The following is a 16,877-nucleotide window of genomic DNA, read 5'->3' as shown; positions in this document are numbered from 1 at the left end:
GGGGGCAATGACGAGCAATTCTTAGGAGGGAGGGGCGGGTGTTGCAATTTGTCTGTGTGGTCTTTGTGGATGGTTTTGCTGTTTTTAATCACTACCTTGAGAGGCTACCCACAGACGCTCATCTTACATGCTATGATTCTTATGTTGAGGAAATATAACATGGAGGCATTACTGATCATTCTGCCAATTCAATCTTGAAATGAAACCAATTACATCCACTTGTGAAGCCATTTATCAGACGTTCCTCATGTTATCAAAGGGAAGCATTCTAGCCTCTAAAAAAAGTCTGATTGCTGTAAATCTTACCTTCCTATTAACTTCCACTCTACAAATAGAGACATGTTACCAAAAGAGAGGTCCCAGACAGGCTCAGTTAAAAACCTTGAGGAAAAGAGAAAGACAGTAGCCAGCCCTGTGGTGGTTCACTTGTTTCCTGATCATTTGAAAATTAGGTGGCTATGACCACTGGTCACGTCCCTCATCTTCATGACCACAGGGATATCTCTCTTGTTACCAAAGTGACTCACCTCTATGCTTTGGGACTTCTAGACTTTGCTCTCTTCTGCTTTGATCTGGGCATTTTCGCCTCTTTAATTAGGAATTCTATTGCAGTAACACGCTTCACCAGTGGGGGTCAACTCTCAAACGGTACTTCTACCAGAAAAGCCCTAGGTGAGAGGCTTCTGTTAATATCAAACATACCCGTTACTGATCTCTGCCTTAAAAATTCTCTATTAAAATTCTGTCATCATCTCCTGTTTCCCCTGTGGCATCAACATACAGAACGCTGTGCATTTCAGGTTAAATTTAGATACTTATGGTGAATAGGATATTTCACTCTTAGAAGAAAAGTTTACCTATTTCATAGCCTGAAATTTCTCAAAGTGAAATGTATCCTTTCATGATATAGACTGGACCCCCCTCATAAAGGAAATTTGCAATATGAATCATTAACTTATAAAGGTAAACCATAAACAAAGACTTTCCCACAATCCTTTTTAATAATGACTGTATATTCAATACGATCTCCGTTACATAAATAGGCATATTTATTGATACAAAGACACAGAAAAATAATTTAAAGGAATATTCCAAAATGTTAACAGTGGTTATCTCAGAACAGTGTAATTACAAATGGCTTGCCTTTCTTTATAGCTTTTTTAATTTTCAAAGTTTTCTTCTTCAATAAATTAGAATCACCATACTATTATGGACAATAGGTTTAAATATACATGCAGATGCATATACACCTTTTTATGTGATAAAATACACATCATGTAAAATGCTTTGAAAGTGTACAGTTCAGTGGCATCAAGTACATTCGCAGTGTCATACAACATCCAGTTCCATAATGTTTTCATTACCCTGAATGGAAACCCTGGACCCATTAAAAGCCGTCACTTCTCATTCAGCCCCTCCCCCAACCCCTGGCTACCACTAACACAGTCTATCTCTGTGGATACACTCATTCTGCATATTTCATATAAACAGAATCATACAGTATGTGGCCTTTTGTGCTTGGCTTCTTTCACTTAGCATAATGTTTTCAAGGTTCATCCATGTCACTACTTCATTTCTTTCTATGGCTGATTAATATTCCATTGTACAGATATCCCGAATTTGGTTTATCCATTTATCTGTTGATAGACATTTAGGTTACTTCTACCTTTTGGCTATTATGAATAGTGCTGCTATAAACATTGTGTACAGGTTTTTGTTTCAACATCTGTTTTCATTTCTTTGGGGTATATACCTAGGAGCAGAAATGCCTTGACATATACTTTAAAAAAATGTTTTGAACTCTACCTTGGCATTCTGAGTTTCAAGTAACCAATGCTTTTTCAGAATTATTAAGGATGACCCTTATGACATCATCCCCACATATACCATTCCACTTGTAATAACTGACTATGGTAATTTTTTTAAGCCCAAATCACATTCTTGTACTTATTAAAATGTAATTTTCACTCTTACTCTTCGGGGACAAATTTCTCTTATGCTAAATACTTCCAACCATGACAAACTAACTGAAAAGGACAGTCTTTCCCTCTTAGCATAGCCACTCTAGCAGGACCTAAAATTCACTTTCAAACACTTGTATGTTAAAAGCACAAAAAATATATTTATTTTTGTTGTTGTTATTTTAATCGGAAAGCATCACTAAATAGACACCAATATTTAAGCCTCGAGGAATGTATTAAATATACAATATACAAGGTATGAGGGTTAATTTTAGCTATAGACAGTGCTTGAAGTGGGCTAAAGAAGATGATGGTGGTATACTCTGTGCTGCCCATATTTCTTGAACTACTATAGAATCCTCCCATTTTTCCTTCCCTCCAAATACATACATGTATATTTATGAAATATACATTCATTTACATGTCAAACATGTTCACATGTTTGCATGTGCAAACCGCCCCCCTGCCCCCGACACACACCACAACTGTACTTCCAACTCAGTGGTGGCAAGCAAGAGTAGGCGTGTTTTTGTAGCTTGGTCATCTCTAGATTTCAGGCTTTACCCTGTTATGCCCCCCACCCCCCCCAGGCACTCTGCAATTCAGAAAGCAGAAATAAAATTCTAGCTAGAGAAGAGGAAGCAGTGGCCTTAAAACATTAAAAGAACTGCTCAAATTTTAATATTGGTTAATAAGTAAGGGATATAATTTGGGATCATTTAAAAATAAAGTACTGAGGAATGTTTCTATGACATGGGTAGGCTTTAAGAAAAATTCAAATAGGAACAATGAACTTATAGAAAGCAATCAGGATTTTTAATTCTGTGAAATTTTTACCCAATCCAACTTTGCTAGGTTCAACACTATTAATTAATTTTATTTCTCCCATTACAAAGCTTCCCTGAATGCTTTCATATTCTGATAATACTCCAAAAAACCCTACGTATTCCAAAACTCAGAAGAAGTCTTTTATCCTACTCTGGGCAGAATGGTTTTTTTTAAAGCTTTGGCCTAACAACAATAATTTATATCACAGGGATTTTTTCCACTGAAGGTTAAGAACTTTAGAAATGTCTTAGTCTGTATGTGGAGAACTGAATGGCAGTGGAATAAGATGTCCAAAGTCTCACAAAGTCTCACGAGCAAATCGCAAACTAAAATTCAAGTCCAATTAATTATCAGGGCAGTGATCTGTCCACAAGGCAGAATATCTCAGTTACCATGGGACATGGTCATTCTAAAAAGTCAGTAGAATTAAAACATGTTATAGCATAAAGATCTAGTCATGTCATTTATGAGAGTTTATGTGAGAGAATGCTAAGTGCATTACTGAATTCCCACTGTTTCATTCTTGTAGTACTTATTTCTTTATGCTTGGTATATACTTCTTTTCTCTGCTGTTAGACTGAAAGATGCTTTATGGCGGGGACCAGATTTTAGGACTCTTGTGTATGTAGCCCAGTGCCTTGAACCCAGGAGGCATTCAATAATGTATGCACGATTGTGTGTGAAATTTCATAGACATACACTCGACTATCTCCCAGCAACAAGCAAAACAAATCATGCTGAGAACCTCTGAACTTCCTTAAAAACCCAACACCACACACTAAAGAATAAAAAATAAGAATAATCTAGGCTACTTCAATCATGACAATGCTCAGAGATCACCGAGATACAACCTTAATATTATTTGTTAGCGGGTTTAAGTGCATAAAGTAAGGTCGCTAAGAATGAATTAACATGATTTAACTGCAGTTAATGGACACCCTGTTCTGTATCCACACGCTGATTTCCCTAACTGGCATATTATCCTCACTCTTTGGCTCCTTGCTTCTGAGAAGTTTCCTCTGAGCACCTAACTGCTGGGAGGCGGTTACACCGACGTACATTAGAATGGAAATAAGAGGAAAAATAAATTCCAATCAGTCCTTTTCACTACTTATTAACAGCTTTTATGAGGTGCTGTGGTAAAGTAATAGGACAAAAATAAACAGCAAATTCAGTTTGGGGATTGAAACAACACATGGCACTTTGCCTTCAAAACAAAACAAAACAAAACAAAACAACTCCTTCACTGATATCTCATTGATCAAATGTGAAGTTTTTTTTATTCACCTTACTCTCCACCTCCACTATAATAAAGAATGGGCTGAAAGAGTTGTTTCCTGGGCCTACTTTTTAACATTTACTCAGGAGTTACTTTCATTTTTTTTTTTCAAAAATTTCTATAGTCTTACCTCCCAGTCCAAATAATCACAGACATCTTCAAAGTTAGTGAGCAGAGACACTGAGCAGAACAGCCGTGGCAATTCATCCCTTGTCATTGGGGGGAAACGGCTATCTTTAAGGGCACTGTTGAAAACAAAGCAAATATTAAAGCAACCACTAGATATGGGAAAGTCTGAATTTCAAATGCAGACAAGTGATTTGAAAAAGGTAAGAGATCAAAAAAAAATCTTCAAATGTATTTAAAGGCCCCCAAAGATTTTAGAAGTCATTTTTATCATTCAATAGACTGTTTATTAGCCAATCTTGTAACCAATTGTAAAGAGCGAATGATCAATTACATTTCCTGTACAGTCATTTCCTGGTCTACTTCCCTATTACTTGTAGAATCTGAGACTATTTTTTACTTTACTTTTGAAAAGAATAAAACCTAGACTAGTGAAAATTTGTGGGAAGACTTCCAGATCTAGGGCTGATGGGAAAAAAAATGTATATAGTTGAAAAAAAAGTTCATATTGGTCCATTACCATAGAACAGCACTCAAAGAGTTCAAAAAAGATCAAAATTTCATTTTCTTCAAGCAAAGGAAATCAAAGAAAATTAAAATAATCATGCAAATTGCAGACTAAAAATACAAGGATTTCAGGCCCCCTATAAAGGATAATTCAAGATATGACTCAAAAATTGTGAAAGTACAGGAAATTGGGCTAATCTAGGAAATAAAAGTATGATTAGGAGACCATTAATCACATCAATGGATTTCTGAGTACATCAACTCTGATTGGATCCTATAATCAAGGGTAATATACTACAGTGCAAAATTCTAGAAAAACCCTTACTATAAAGGACAAAGATGTTGGAAGACCATAATTCTTCCTGCAATAGAACAGACAGAAAATACGCAGACACACACACACTCACACACAGAGGCACTGTGTGTTTCCTATACTTTTCAAAGAAACCAGTTCCTGGTCAAGAAAAACAAACATACCTCTGATTACACTTTATACTAATGGCATTGCTGGCATTTGTGCCATGGATATTCAAATTCGAATGTGCTATATAGCAGCCAGGCTTAGAAACTATTTTCATAGATTAATCAGTAGAAGTTACAAACTTAGAGCCAACAAACTGCTTGAGTTTTAACAATGTTCCATGGCCTTTAGAAATCATTTAATTCCTTTTCCAATGACTTCCTCATTGCTGGAGTTTCTTTTTTTTTTTTTTTTTCATTTTTCCATCTCTTCCTTTAGATTCTGAAACACACTTACTGTATTGTACAAATGTAACCCCTGTGTTTGTGAGTGTTTTCAATGCATTTGGGTGCTTGCTCGATCCTACTACACAAAGGAAAATGCTTACAGACAGATATGTTCTATATATGCTATATTGTTTTTTTCCCATTCGAGGAGCCAAGATTAACCAAGAAAATCAGGACATCTATGATAATTTATACTCTGAGAATAGCATTTCACTGTTTTATAATTTTTTGAGCATCCAACTCTTTTTTATTATTATTATTTTTATTAACATATAATATATTATTTCCCCAGGGATATAGGTCTGTGAATCATCAGGCTTACACATTTCACAGCACTCACCATATCACTACCCTTCCCAATGTCCATCACGCAGCCACCCTATCCCTACCCCCCTCACTATTTTATAATTTAACGACATACATTTTCCTACAGTTTGGCCTCTTTTATTTTCCTGTTGGCAAATAAATTTTCATAAAGCATTTTCAAGTTCTCCTTCAAAGCCAAGATAAAGACATATATGTGTATGTATAACCAATACCTTCTCTCCTAACAAACACAAATACTGAACAGAAGTTCTAAAACAAAAGAATCTCATGCATAAAAACCAAAGGCTGATCACACTTTCCACCTTCTTGCTGAAAAGAAAAAGAGAGACAAAGAAAAAAGCCTTATACACTGGAATAATGTAAAATGTGATTTTCTTAGAATTATAGACTTTCTATTATTGTAAAATATATGTAACATAAAGTTTACTGTTTTAACTATTTTTAAGTATACAGCTCTGTGTGGATAAGCACATTCATGTTGCACAACCATCACCAGCATCCATCTCCAGAATTTTTACCATCTTGCCCAACTGAAACAGCACCCATTCCATACTAACTCCCCACTCTTCCTTCCTTCCAGCCCCTGGCAAAAAATGTAACTTACAGACACTTTCCCAATTTCAAGTAATTAGAATAATATAGTTGCTAATGTTTTTGCTATATAATAGCTTATGGAGACAGAATTCACAAACCAATACAATTCACCCATTAATGTATCCAATTGAACGGCTTTTAGTATATTCACAGAATTATACAAGCATCTCCACTCTCCAATCTGAAAACATTTTGTCACACCAAAAAGAAGCCCCATACCCATTAGCAGCCAGTCTCCTCTCTTCCTTCCTTGCCAGCTCTTGGCAAGCGTTAATCCACTTTCTGTCTATGGACTTGCCTACTCTGGAGTATTTCGTATTAGGAGAGTCCTACAATATGGGGCCTTCTGTGTCTGGCATTTTACCGGAATGTTTTGGAGGTTTCATCCATGCTGTAGCATGTATCCATACCTCATTTTTTTTTTTTTTTTTTTTGTCGGAGAGAGTGAGCACAGGCAGAGGCAGAGGGAGAAACAGGCTTCCCGCTGAGCAAGGAGCCCGATGCGGGACTCGATCCCAGGACGCCGGGATCATGACCTGAGCCGAAGGCAGCCGCCCAACCAACTGAGCCACTCAGGCGTCCCCATACCTCATCTTTTTAACTGCCGAATCATATTTCAGTTGTGTGGCTTTATCACATTTTGTGATCCTTTGATCTACTGAGAAACATTTGGGTGTTTCCACTTTGGGGCTACTATAAATAATGCTGCTATAAACATGCATGTATGAGTATCTGGGTGGACAGAGGTTTTAGTCTCTTTTGGGTGTAGATACATAAGAGTGGAATTGCTGGGTCATACGGCGATTCTATGGGTGACTGTTTCAGGAACTAACAAACTGCTTCCGCTTCCCGCAGTGGCTGTACCTTTCACTGCCACCAGCAATGTGTGAGAGTTCCAATTTCCCCATATCCTTACCAGCCCTTCTTATTGTCTGCCTTTTTAATCAGAGTGCTAGACCTCTTTTAATAAAGAGAGCTATAAAAATCTCTCTCTAGCATTTTCCAGTCAAACAATACACATCCTGAAGTTGCCATATGGTTATTTTCTCAACACTCTGAGGTAAGTTTATTTTGTTTAATTTTTTTTCCTAGCAAGCCAACAAAAGGTAAATTTTAGCTTAGTGCAATTCAAACTATTTCAAATCATTGAGATTCTCAAGTACCTAAAATATAACTCCCATGATATGGAGCCTTGTTGCTTAATCATTCTGGGCTTAAAAAAAAAAAAAAAAAGAGAACAATGCGTAAGTGGGAGAATACTAGCATGGCTAATAAGAGAAACTGACAATCATGCCTTGCCGTACCAGGACTCAAATGTATTAAGTTCAAAACTGAAATAGTGAAGGTACATTAGTCATGATGGAAACAGTCTGACTTTACAGAAACAGTCATTCAAACAAGACATTTAATTCTGATTTTTTTTTTGTAACTCTAAGTAACTTTTCATTAAATTCATGAGCATAGAAAAATTCCCAAAGGTAGGAAGCCCTCAATAGTTCTGAATGCAAATTCCTAGGGGAAAAGAACTAGCAATGAAAGCCTAGCAAGGATTTAAGGGATTATAAAAAAAAAAAAAAAAAGACAAAAAATGCAGCTGGAGTCTGATCTCAGAGCTACTAGGCTGGTGTGGATAGCTGATAAACAAGAGGTATCAGCCTCCCTCAGCCCTGCTTTCTTTAGCATATAGAATATGTGATGTGGAAGCTGAAACTTTAGAGGGACTATGCCATCCAGAGTCCGGAAGTGACTTGCTTGAGATGACCCAGATAGTTAGTGATGCAGGTGGAGCCACAACCCTAGTTCTCTGACTCAAGTCCAAAATACCTTCTAGGAGCCACACTTTAGTTGCCACTTTTGAATGGATTTGTATTATTTTTAATTTTAAAATTAAATGTTTGCCTCACTTGGCAATTCTGATCTCATTCCTGTAGTGCCTCTGCCTAAAGAAGATAAATAATAATTTAATAGCATTCATTAGTAGCCAAAGGGTAAATAGAGCTAGACTTCCTGTCTACTGGAAATCTGTAGGAGCAAAAAGGATTTTAAAATATTAATACTGTCCATGGAAAACATTTTATACTGGCAATTTATACTCTGTGCTGCCTAAGAAACTGACAAACAAGGATATCTTGTAATAAATTCATATGAAGTTCTCTTTGCTATAATAGGAAGCCATTTTCTAATGTTTAAATATTGCTGAAGGAGGGGCGCACCTGGGTGGCTCAATCAGTTGAGTGTCCAACTCTCGATTTCGGCTCAGGTCATGATTTCAGGGCCACGGGACGGAACCCCGTTTCGGGCTTTGTACTCAGTGGGGAGTGTGCTTGGGATTCTCGCCTTCCCTCTCCCACTGCCCCTCCCCCCTCTAAAAATAATATAAATAAATAAGTAAATATTGCTGGGGGGAAGAAACGCACTTATACACAAAACCAGCCAGCTGCTCCATCACCCATGTGATGGATGGGTAAGGTTTAAACAACAGTTTAATTCACATACCAAATTCAAATATATTCAATTCAAATTGGCGCCTCACTAAGAATGTATTTTACCTAATTGAGAAGCAGCATTAACATCTGTCAAAGTTAATATCTAATGTTAAATAGCACTTTAATGAAAATGAACATTTAAAAAAAGGAATTAAGAGTTTAGCTATCAAAGAATCAAAGTTTATGACAGCGCCTGGAAGCTATGAGGGAGAAAAAAACAGCCAAAAAGAGACAAAATCTTAGCTGTTACAAGACTCATCACAAACAACAGAGCAGGCAATGGAAATGATTTAAATGAATCTAGCTAGCTAGCCATTTACTCACTCATTCCTTCATTCCATCACTTTCTAAAACTTCGATGACTTTAATCAGTTAACCAGTGGAAAGTTACCAAACTGAGAAAGGCTTCACATTCCAGGCCATCATTTTTCAGGACAAGGAAACAAAATCAAAATTAAAAATCCCTTTTTGGGGGCGCCTGGGTGGCCCAGTCAGTTAAGCATCCAATTCTTAATTTCGGCCCAGGTCATGATCTCAGGGACCGGAGATTGAGCTCCGTGTCGGGCTCCCTGCTCAGCACAGAGTCTGCTTGAGATTCTCTCTCCCTCTCCCTCAGCCTCTCCCCCTGCTCGCACTCTCTTTCTAAATCAATCAGTAGATAAAATCTTTTAAAAAATCCCTGTTTGGGGACGCCTGGGTGGCTCAGTTGGTTAAGCGGCTGCCTTCGGCTCAGGTCATGATCCCAGTGTCCTGGGATCGAGTCCCACATCGGGCTCCTTGCTCGGCAGGGAACCTGCTTCTCCCTCTGCCTCTGCCTGCCTCTCTCTGTCTGCCTGTGCTCGCTCGCTCTCTCTCCCTCTGTCCCTGACAAATAAATAAAATCTTTAAAAAAAAAATCCCTGTTTGGATAGGTGAAGAAAAGTAAATCAGACATACATTAGTCTAAAATTAAAAAAAAAACTGTTTCTCACAAGGGGTTTCAATCCTCTGGAAATTCTGCCATTCCTCATCAGAGATTCTGGAACAGAATGCACATGTGGCATGTCTGAATTTCAGAAACTTAGAATACTAGAATCCTAAAGCCAATTCTGAAAAAATTATCCACAGCCTCTCCTTCACATTAAGTAACAATTTTAGTTTTCCATTATGAGAGAAAAAAATGACGGATATAAAACAGAATGCAAAAAAAGTGACCATTTATCAAACCTAAGGGTAGAGAAGAACAACAAAGGACATGATTACGTTAGGTTAAGGGAAGAAGAAGGGCAATGATCCAGAAGGAAATTTTCAATTGTAAGCCATAGGTGAGTGTTCCATAACTGGGGGATGTTTTTCCCCTTTAGAATAATACAAGCTACTTAGTGCTCAATGTATATAAACATTAAAACATTAATTTTAATATACATTTCAAAATGTGGTATGATTAGTAATTGATGGGGGACAGAAGAAAGAACTAAGGGATGGAACAAAAGGAAAGGAAAGAAAGGAGGGACCAAAAAAGAGAAAGGGTATATATACAAAGAAATAAAGATGGAGAGGAAGAGGGAAAAAAAAAATGCGAGAAAAGGAAACGGGAGGGGAAAAAAAGAAAAAAGAAAAAAGACAGACAGACACACACACACACACACACACACACACACGGACAAAAAGAGAAAGCAAGGAAGAGTAGAAGGTAGGAGGGAGGGCAAGCAAAAGTGCAGTAGGTCCCGCAGGTTTTCCTGTGTTATTTGGCTCCCATCTTATAGGATTCACTTAGGCTTTACAGTGTTATCGTCTGCTGCCCTCTGATTAGCCAGCTTAAACGTCTTGAATTGCTCTAATCTCACATTCTTAAAAGCCTTTACTCTCTGTCATAGCTACAGCTGCCCACCAGGAGGGAAGCATACCCTTCCGGCTGCATGCTGTGACAACCACAGCAATATTGTCAGGGATCTGCAGCCTCACCCCGAGTTCTCACCTCGCCTTTAAATTGGGAGAATGGGTTGTGGGTCTGATTTAGTGGAGCACAATTAAAACTGGAAAATACAAAATACATAAAGAAACAGATGGCTACATGCTTAGTGTAGATGGCAGGTGCTCCTCACTTCCCTCCATGGAATGTCCACAATAACGCTCTGTCTGCAGATTTTCTGCATCTACTCTATCTTGGTTTTAGAAATGAACTACTAGGAAGAGTTTTTGTTTTTAATTATTTTTCAGATGAAAAGCTAGTGAGTACAATGAATGCAATTTAATTTTCTCTTTATGACCCAGGTTCATTTTTTTATTAAATTGAGGTACAGTTGACATATAATATTATATTAGTTTTAGGTGTACAACATAGTGATTTGACATTTGGATATACTGCAAAATGATCACCACAGTAAATCTAGTTACCATCTGTCACCATACAAACTTACTACAATATTATTTACTATATTCTCCGTGCTGTACAGTACATCCCATAACTCATTTTATAACTGGAAGTAATACTTCTTGATCCCCTTCACCCATTTCAGTCTGCTCAACTCTCCATTCCCCTCTGGCAACCACCAATCTGTTCTCTGTATCTATGAATCAGGGTTTTGTTTTGGTTAGTTTGTTTTCGTTTTGTTTCTTAAATTCCACATATATAAAATCATATGGTATTTGTATTTCTCTATCACACACACAATACCCTTAAGGTTCATTCATGTTGCACAAATGGCAAGATTTCATTCTTTTCAAGATTTTGTTTTTTTTATGGCTGACTAGTAGTCCTGTATGTGTGTGTGTGTGTGTGTGTGTGTGTGTGTATGTGTGTGTGATCTTCTTAATGTATTCATCCTCTGATGCATACTTAGGTTGTTTTCCCTATCTTGGATATTGTAAATAATGCTGCAAAGAACATAGGGTTGCATATATCTTTTTGAATTAGTGTTTCCATGTCTGCCCAGTAGTAGAATTGCTGGATCACATGGCAATTCTATTTTTAATTTTCTGAGGAACCTTCCACGGTGGCTATACCAAGCTTGGTACATTCCCACAACAGTGCATGAAGCTTCCTTTTTTTCCACATCCTCGCCAACATGTGTTACTTCTTGTGTTTTTGGTAACAGCCATTCTGATAAGTGTAAAGTGATACCTGACAGGTGTAAGGAGACACCTCATTATGGTTGTAATGTGCATCCCCTGATGATTAGTGATGGACAGCATCTTTTCCTATGTCTTCTGGTCATGTGTATGCCTTCTTTGGAAAAATGTCTATTCATATCTTCTGCTCATTACTTAAAAGGACCTTTTCCTGTTATTATTGAGTTGTATTGAGTTCTTTATATATTTTGGGTATTAACCCCTTATTAGATATATGATTTGCAAATTTCTTTTTCCATTCAATAGGCTGCCTTTTTCTTTTGTTAATGGTTTCCTTTGCTGTGCAGGAGCTTTTGTTGTGTCCCATTTGTTTATTTTTGCTTTTTTCCTCTTGCCTTTGGAGTCAGATAAAAAAAAATCACTAAGACTGATGTTAAGGAACTTACCACCTATGTTTACTTCTAGAAGTTTTATGGTTTCAGGTATTATATTCAAGTCTTTAATCCACTTTGAGTTAATTTTTGTATATAGTATAAGATATTGGTCCAGTTTCATTCTTTTGCATGTAGTTGTCCAGTTTTCCCAACACCATTTATTGAAGACATTGTCCTTTCTCCATTGTATATCCTTGCCTCCCTTGTCATAGATCACCATACATGCACAAGTTTATTTCTGGGCTCTCTGCTCTGTTCCACTGATCTGTGTGTCTGGTTTTGATTCCAGTACCATACTGTTTTAATTACTACAGCTTTGTGGTATAGTTTGAAGTCTGGGAGTATGATACCTCTGGCTTTCTTTTTCTTCCTTAAAACTGTTTTGGCCACTCACAGTTTTTGCTTTTTGTTTTGGTAGTTTCACATAAACTTTAGAATTATCCTAGTTCTCTGAAAAATGCCACTGGAAGTTTGATAGGAATTTCACTGAATCTATAGATTGCTTTGGGTTGTATGGGCATTTTAACAATATTAAATCTCCCAATCCATGAGCATGGACTACCTTTGCCCTTCTTTGTGTCTTTTTCAATTTCTTTCATTAATGTTTTATAATTTTCGGTGTGTGCAGGTCTTTCACCTCCTTTGTTAAACTTATTCCTAGGTATTTTATTATTTTTGATAATGATCATAAATGGAATTGTTTTCTTGATTTCTCTTTCTGATAGTTCATTATGAGTGTACAGAAATGCAACAGATTTTTGTATATTAATTTTGTAGTCCGTAACTTCACTGAATTCATTTATTAGTTCAAACAGTTTTTGTTGTGGAATCTTCTGGGTTTTCTATATATAGTATCATGTTATCTGCAAATAGTGACAGCTTTACTCATTCCTTTCCAATTTTTGTGCCTTTTATTTCTTTCTCTTGCCTAATTGCTGTGGCTAGGACTTCCAATACTATGTTGATTTAAAAAAAAAAATGGGTAGATTAGGCATCCTTACCTTGTTCCTGGTCTTAGAAGAAAAACTTTGAGCTTTTCACCATTGAGCATTATATTAGCTGAGGGTTTGTCATATATGGGCTTTATTATGTTGAGGGTATGCTTCCTCTATACCTGTTTTGTTGAGAGGTTTTATCATAAATGAATGTTAAACTTTGTCAAATGCTTTTTCTGCATCTTCTGAGATGATCATAGGATTTTAATCTTTCACTCTGTTAATGTGCTGTATTAGACTGACTGGTTTGCAGATTTTAACTGGAATAAATTCCACTTGATTATGGTATAGGATTCTTTCAATGTACTGCTGAATTCAGTTTGCTAATATTTTATTGAGGATTTTTACACCTATGTTCATCAGGGATATTAGCCTATAATTCTTTTTTTGGGTGTCCTTGCCTGGTGTTGGTATCAGAGTAAGCCCTCATAAAATGAGCTTGGAAGCTTTCCCTCCTCTTCAATTTTTGGAAGAGTTTGAAAAGGACGGTGTTAAGTATTCTTTGAATGTTTGTCAGAATTCACCAGTGAAGCTGCCTAGTCCTATACATTATTTGTTGGGAGGTTTTTGATTACTGATTTGCTCTTCCTACTAATAATCTAGGACTCAGTCTGTTCAGATTTCCTGTTCTTTTCATGATTCTGTCCTGGAAAATTGTAAGTTTCTAGGAATTTCTTCTAGATCACCCATACTATTGGTGTATACTTGTCCACAGCAGTCTCTTAAAATCCCTTGTGGTTCTGTCACATCAGTTGCAACTTCTCTTTCACTTCTGATTTTATTTATTTGGGCCCTCTTTTTTTTTTTTTTCTTGGTGAGTCCAGCTAAAAGTTTATCAATTTTGTTTTATTTCAAAGAAGCTCTTCTTGGTTTCACTGACCTTTTCTATTATCTTTTGGTCTCTATTTCATTTTTTCTGTTCTGATCTTTATTATTTCTTCCTTCTACTAACTTCGGGCTTGTTTTTCTAGTTCCTCCAGGTATAAAGCTAAATTATTTGGGATTCCTCATTTTTTTTTTTTTGAGGTAGGCCTGTATGGCTATAAACTTCCCTCTTAGACCTGCTTTTGCTACAGCTCATAGATTTTGGTATGCTGTATCTCTATTTTCACAGAATGGTTAAGACCTTCTATCCTGGAGTCAGATATACCTGCATGTGGATCCTAGTTCCATTGCTTACTAGCTGTGTGACAACTGGGCAAATCTCTTAACCTCTATGAGTCTCAATTTCCTCATCTATAAAATGGGGATGCTAACACTACAGAGGTACTGTGACAAGTAAATAAAATATTAATAATAATAATACCTGTGTAAGTGCCTTGCATACACTAGGTACTCACTAAGTAATGGCTGTCAAAGAACTTTCACTGTACGCTTATGCCCACAGCCCCCATCCATATCAGGGCTCAGGGAAAAGGAAAGGAACCCCGAGAATAAGAATGACCCATCAACCTCAATACGGGGGAATCTGATCCAGTTATCTTCTCTAGGAATTAAATGCAGTCATCTCAAGGGATAATGGTCACTTTTCCTGGCATGGTCTTTTTTTTTTTTTTTTAAAGATTTTATTTATTTATTTGACAGAGAGAGATCACAAGTAGGCAGAGAGGCAGGCAGAGAGAGAGGAGGAAGCAGGCTTCCTGCTGAGCAGAGATCCCGATGTGGGGCTTGATCCCAGGACCCTGGGATCATGATCTGAGCCGAAGGCAGAGGCTTTAACCCACTGAGCCACCCAGGCACCCCTGGCACGGTCTTTTTGAAAAGCCTTAATTTCATTTTCAAAATATATTACCTGCTATATGCTTTTTTAAAAAAATATTTTATTTATTTGACAGAGAGAAATCACAACTAGGCAGAGAGGCAGGAGGAAGCAGGCTCCCTGCGGAGCAGAGAGCCCGATACGGGGCTCGATCCCAGGACCCTGGGATCATGACCTGAGCCGAAGGCAGAGGCCCTAACCCACTGAGCCACCCAGGTGCCCCCCACCTGCTATATGCTTTTTATCATGTGAAGAGCCATGAAGATATAAGAACAGATTACAAAGTAATGTATGGGTATACGTAAAAGACTTATTAAAATCACATACAATAGGAATGCTGAAAGGACTGGTCAGACAAGGTTCATTTCTTTTCTGGAAGGATCTGTTCAACCCTCTCCGCTACTGGTTTACTGGTTACCAAGTCACCCAGAATTACACATAAATGTATAGAAATGAAATGTATACGCATTTTTTTTTTTTTTAGTTAACCAATCTACTACATCAAGTAAGGAGCTTCTTCATTAAGAATTTCTATTATCGGGGCACCTGGGTGGCTCAGTGGGTTAAAGCCTCTGCCTTCGGCTCAGGTCATGATCCCAGTATCCTGGGATCGAGCCCCGCATCAGGCTCTCTGCTCAGCAGGGAGCCTGCTTCCTCCTCTCTCTCTGCCTGCCTCTCTGCCTACTTGTGATCTCTGTCTGTCAAATAAATAAATAAAATCTTTAAAAAAAAAATAAAGAATTTCTATTATTCCACAGGCATGCATTCATATCTTGCTTTGTGACTCTCAGTGTTCCTGAACTAGATTTTTAAAAATCTCCAGGGAGGGGCGCCTGGGGGGTTCAGTTCGTTAAGTGTCTGCCTTCAGCTCAGGTCATGATCTCAAGGTCCTGGGATTGAGGCCCATGTCGAGCTCCTGGCTTAGCAGGGAGTCTGCTTCTCCCTCTTTCTCTGCCCCTCCCCCTGCTCCTTCTCTCTCTCTAATAAATAAATAAAGTCTTTTTAAAAATTTAAAAATATCCAGGGCAAGGATTGGTCTTTTATTTCCATACAAGAAATGTTGACCAAAAAATGCAATTCCTTGAATTTTTATCAATTTATCTTGAATGGATTTAAATATATTATTTATCATATTGGTTATGCTTCATCAAAATTCTTAGGGACAAAACAAAACACTTGCTAAGCAGTAGACACAGAATGAGAAATGAGAAAGTCCATGCTTTCCTCATCTAAACCACTGGTTTAGAGGTTTTGATCTTGTCAGTAAAAAAAGTTTGACCACGCACCCCCAATATGTATATTTATTTACAAAGTATATACATGTACTGCCATCACTAGCTAATATATCCAAAGTACAATATATATTTGAGTAAGCTTTGTTGTTAAAGACAGCGTGTATAAATACATATTTTCAGTAACATTCTTGATCATTTCTTTTTTATTTGGGGGCTGACATCTTGTCAGGTCTCATTAGATCATCTTCATTTTTACTTTAGGACTTGTCCAACTAAATTATAAGGTAGCTTGTAGAAGTGTCAGCTAGCTCCACCATTTCCTTGTCTTTGCCTTGTGCCTGTATTATTACTTTTATCACCAATCCATTGTTCCTGGCCGGGAAATCTTCTTAAGCCCCTTGTCCCCCCTGCATGGGTTAGTTTATCTAGCTTTAGCTAACCTATGAACAATGGTCAGATGGCTGCAGGAGACTTCTGCAAAGAAACCACTTGGTGAAGATCATACCAAGAACCATGAATCCACTTAACCAGACACACGTAAACTGCAA

The 16,877-nt window shown here is 37.4% G+C and overlaps 1 protein-coding gene across 2 annotated transcripts in view; it reads right to left on the bottom strand.

Annotated features, from left to right (window-relative positions):
* The window catches only part of AMMECR1 (AMMECR nuclear protein 1), a 113,484-nt gene that overhangs the window by 17,738 nt on the left and 78,869 nt on the right, over positions 1-16,877 (bottom strand). For both annotated transcript variants that reach the window (XM_047716884.1, XM_047716885.1), the window contains one exon: positions 4,199-4,313. In XM_047716884.1, the coding sequence (XP_047572840.1) occupies positions 4,199-4,313 (115 nt within the window). The remainder of the gene's footprint in view (positions 1-4,198; positions 4,314-16,877) is intronic.

The sequence above is a fragment of the Lutra lutra genome, chromosome X (assembly GCF_902655055.1).
Source record: "Lutra lutra chromosome X, mLutLut1.2, whole genome shotgun sequence".
NCBI classification, from domain to species: domain Eukaryota; kingdom Metazoa; phylum Chordata; class Mammalia; order Carnivora; family Mustelidae; genus Lutra; species Lutra lutra.
This window is presented reverse-complemented; position numbering and strand designations above follow the sequence as displayed.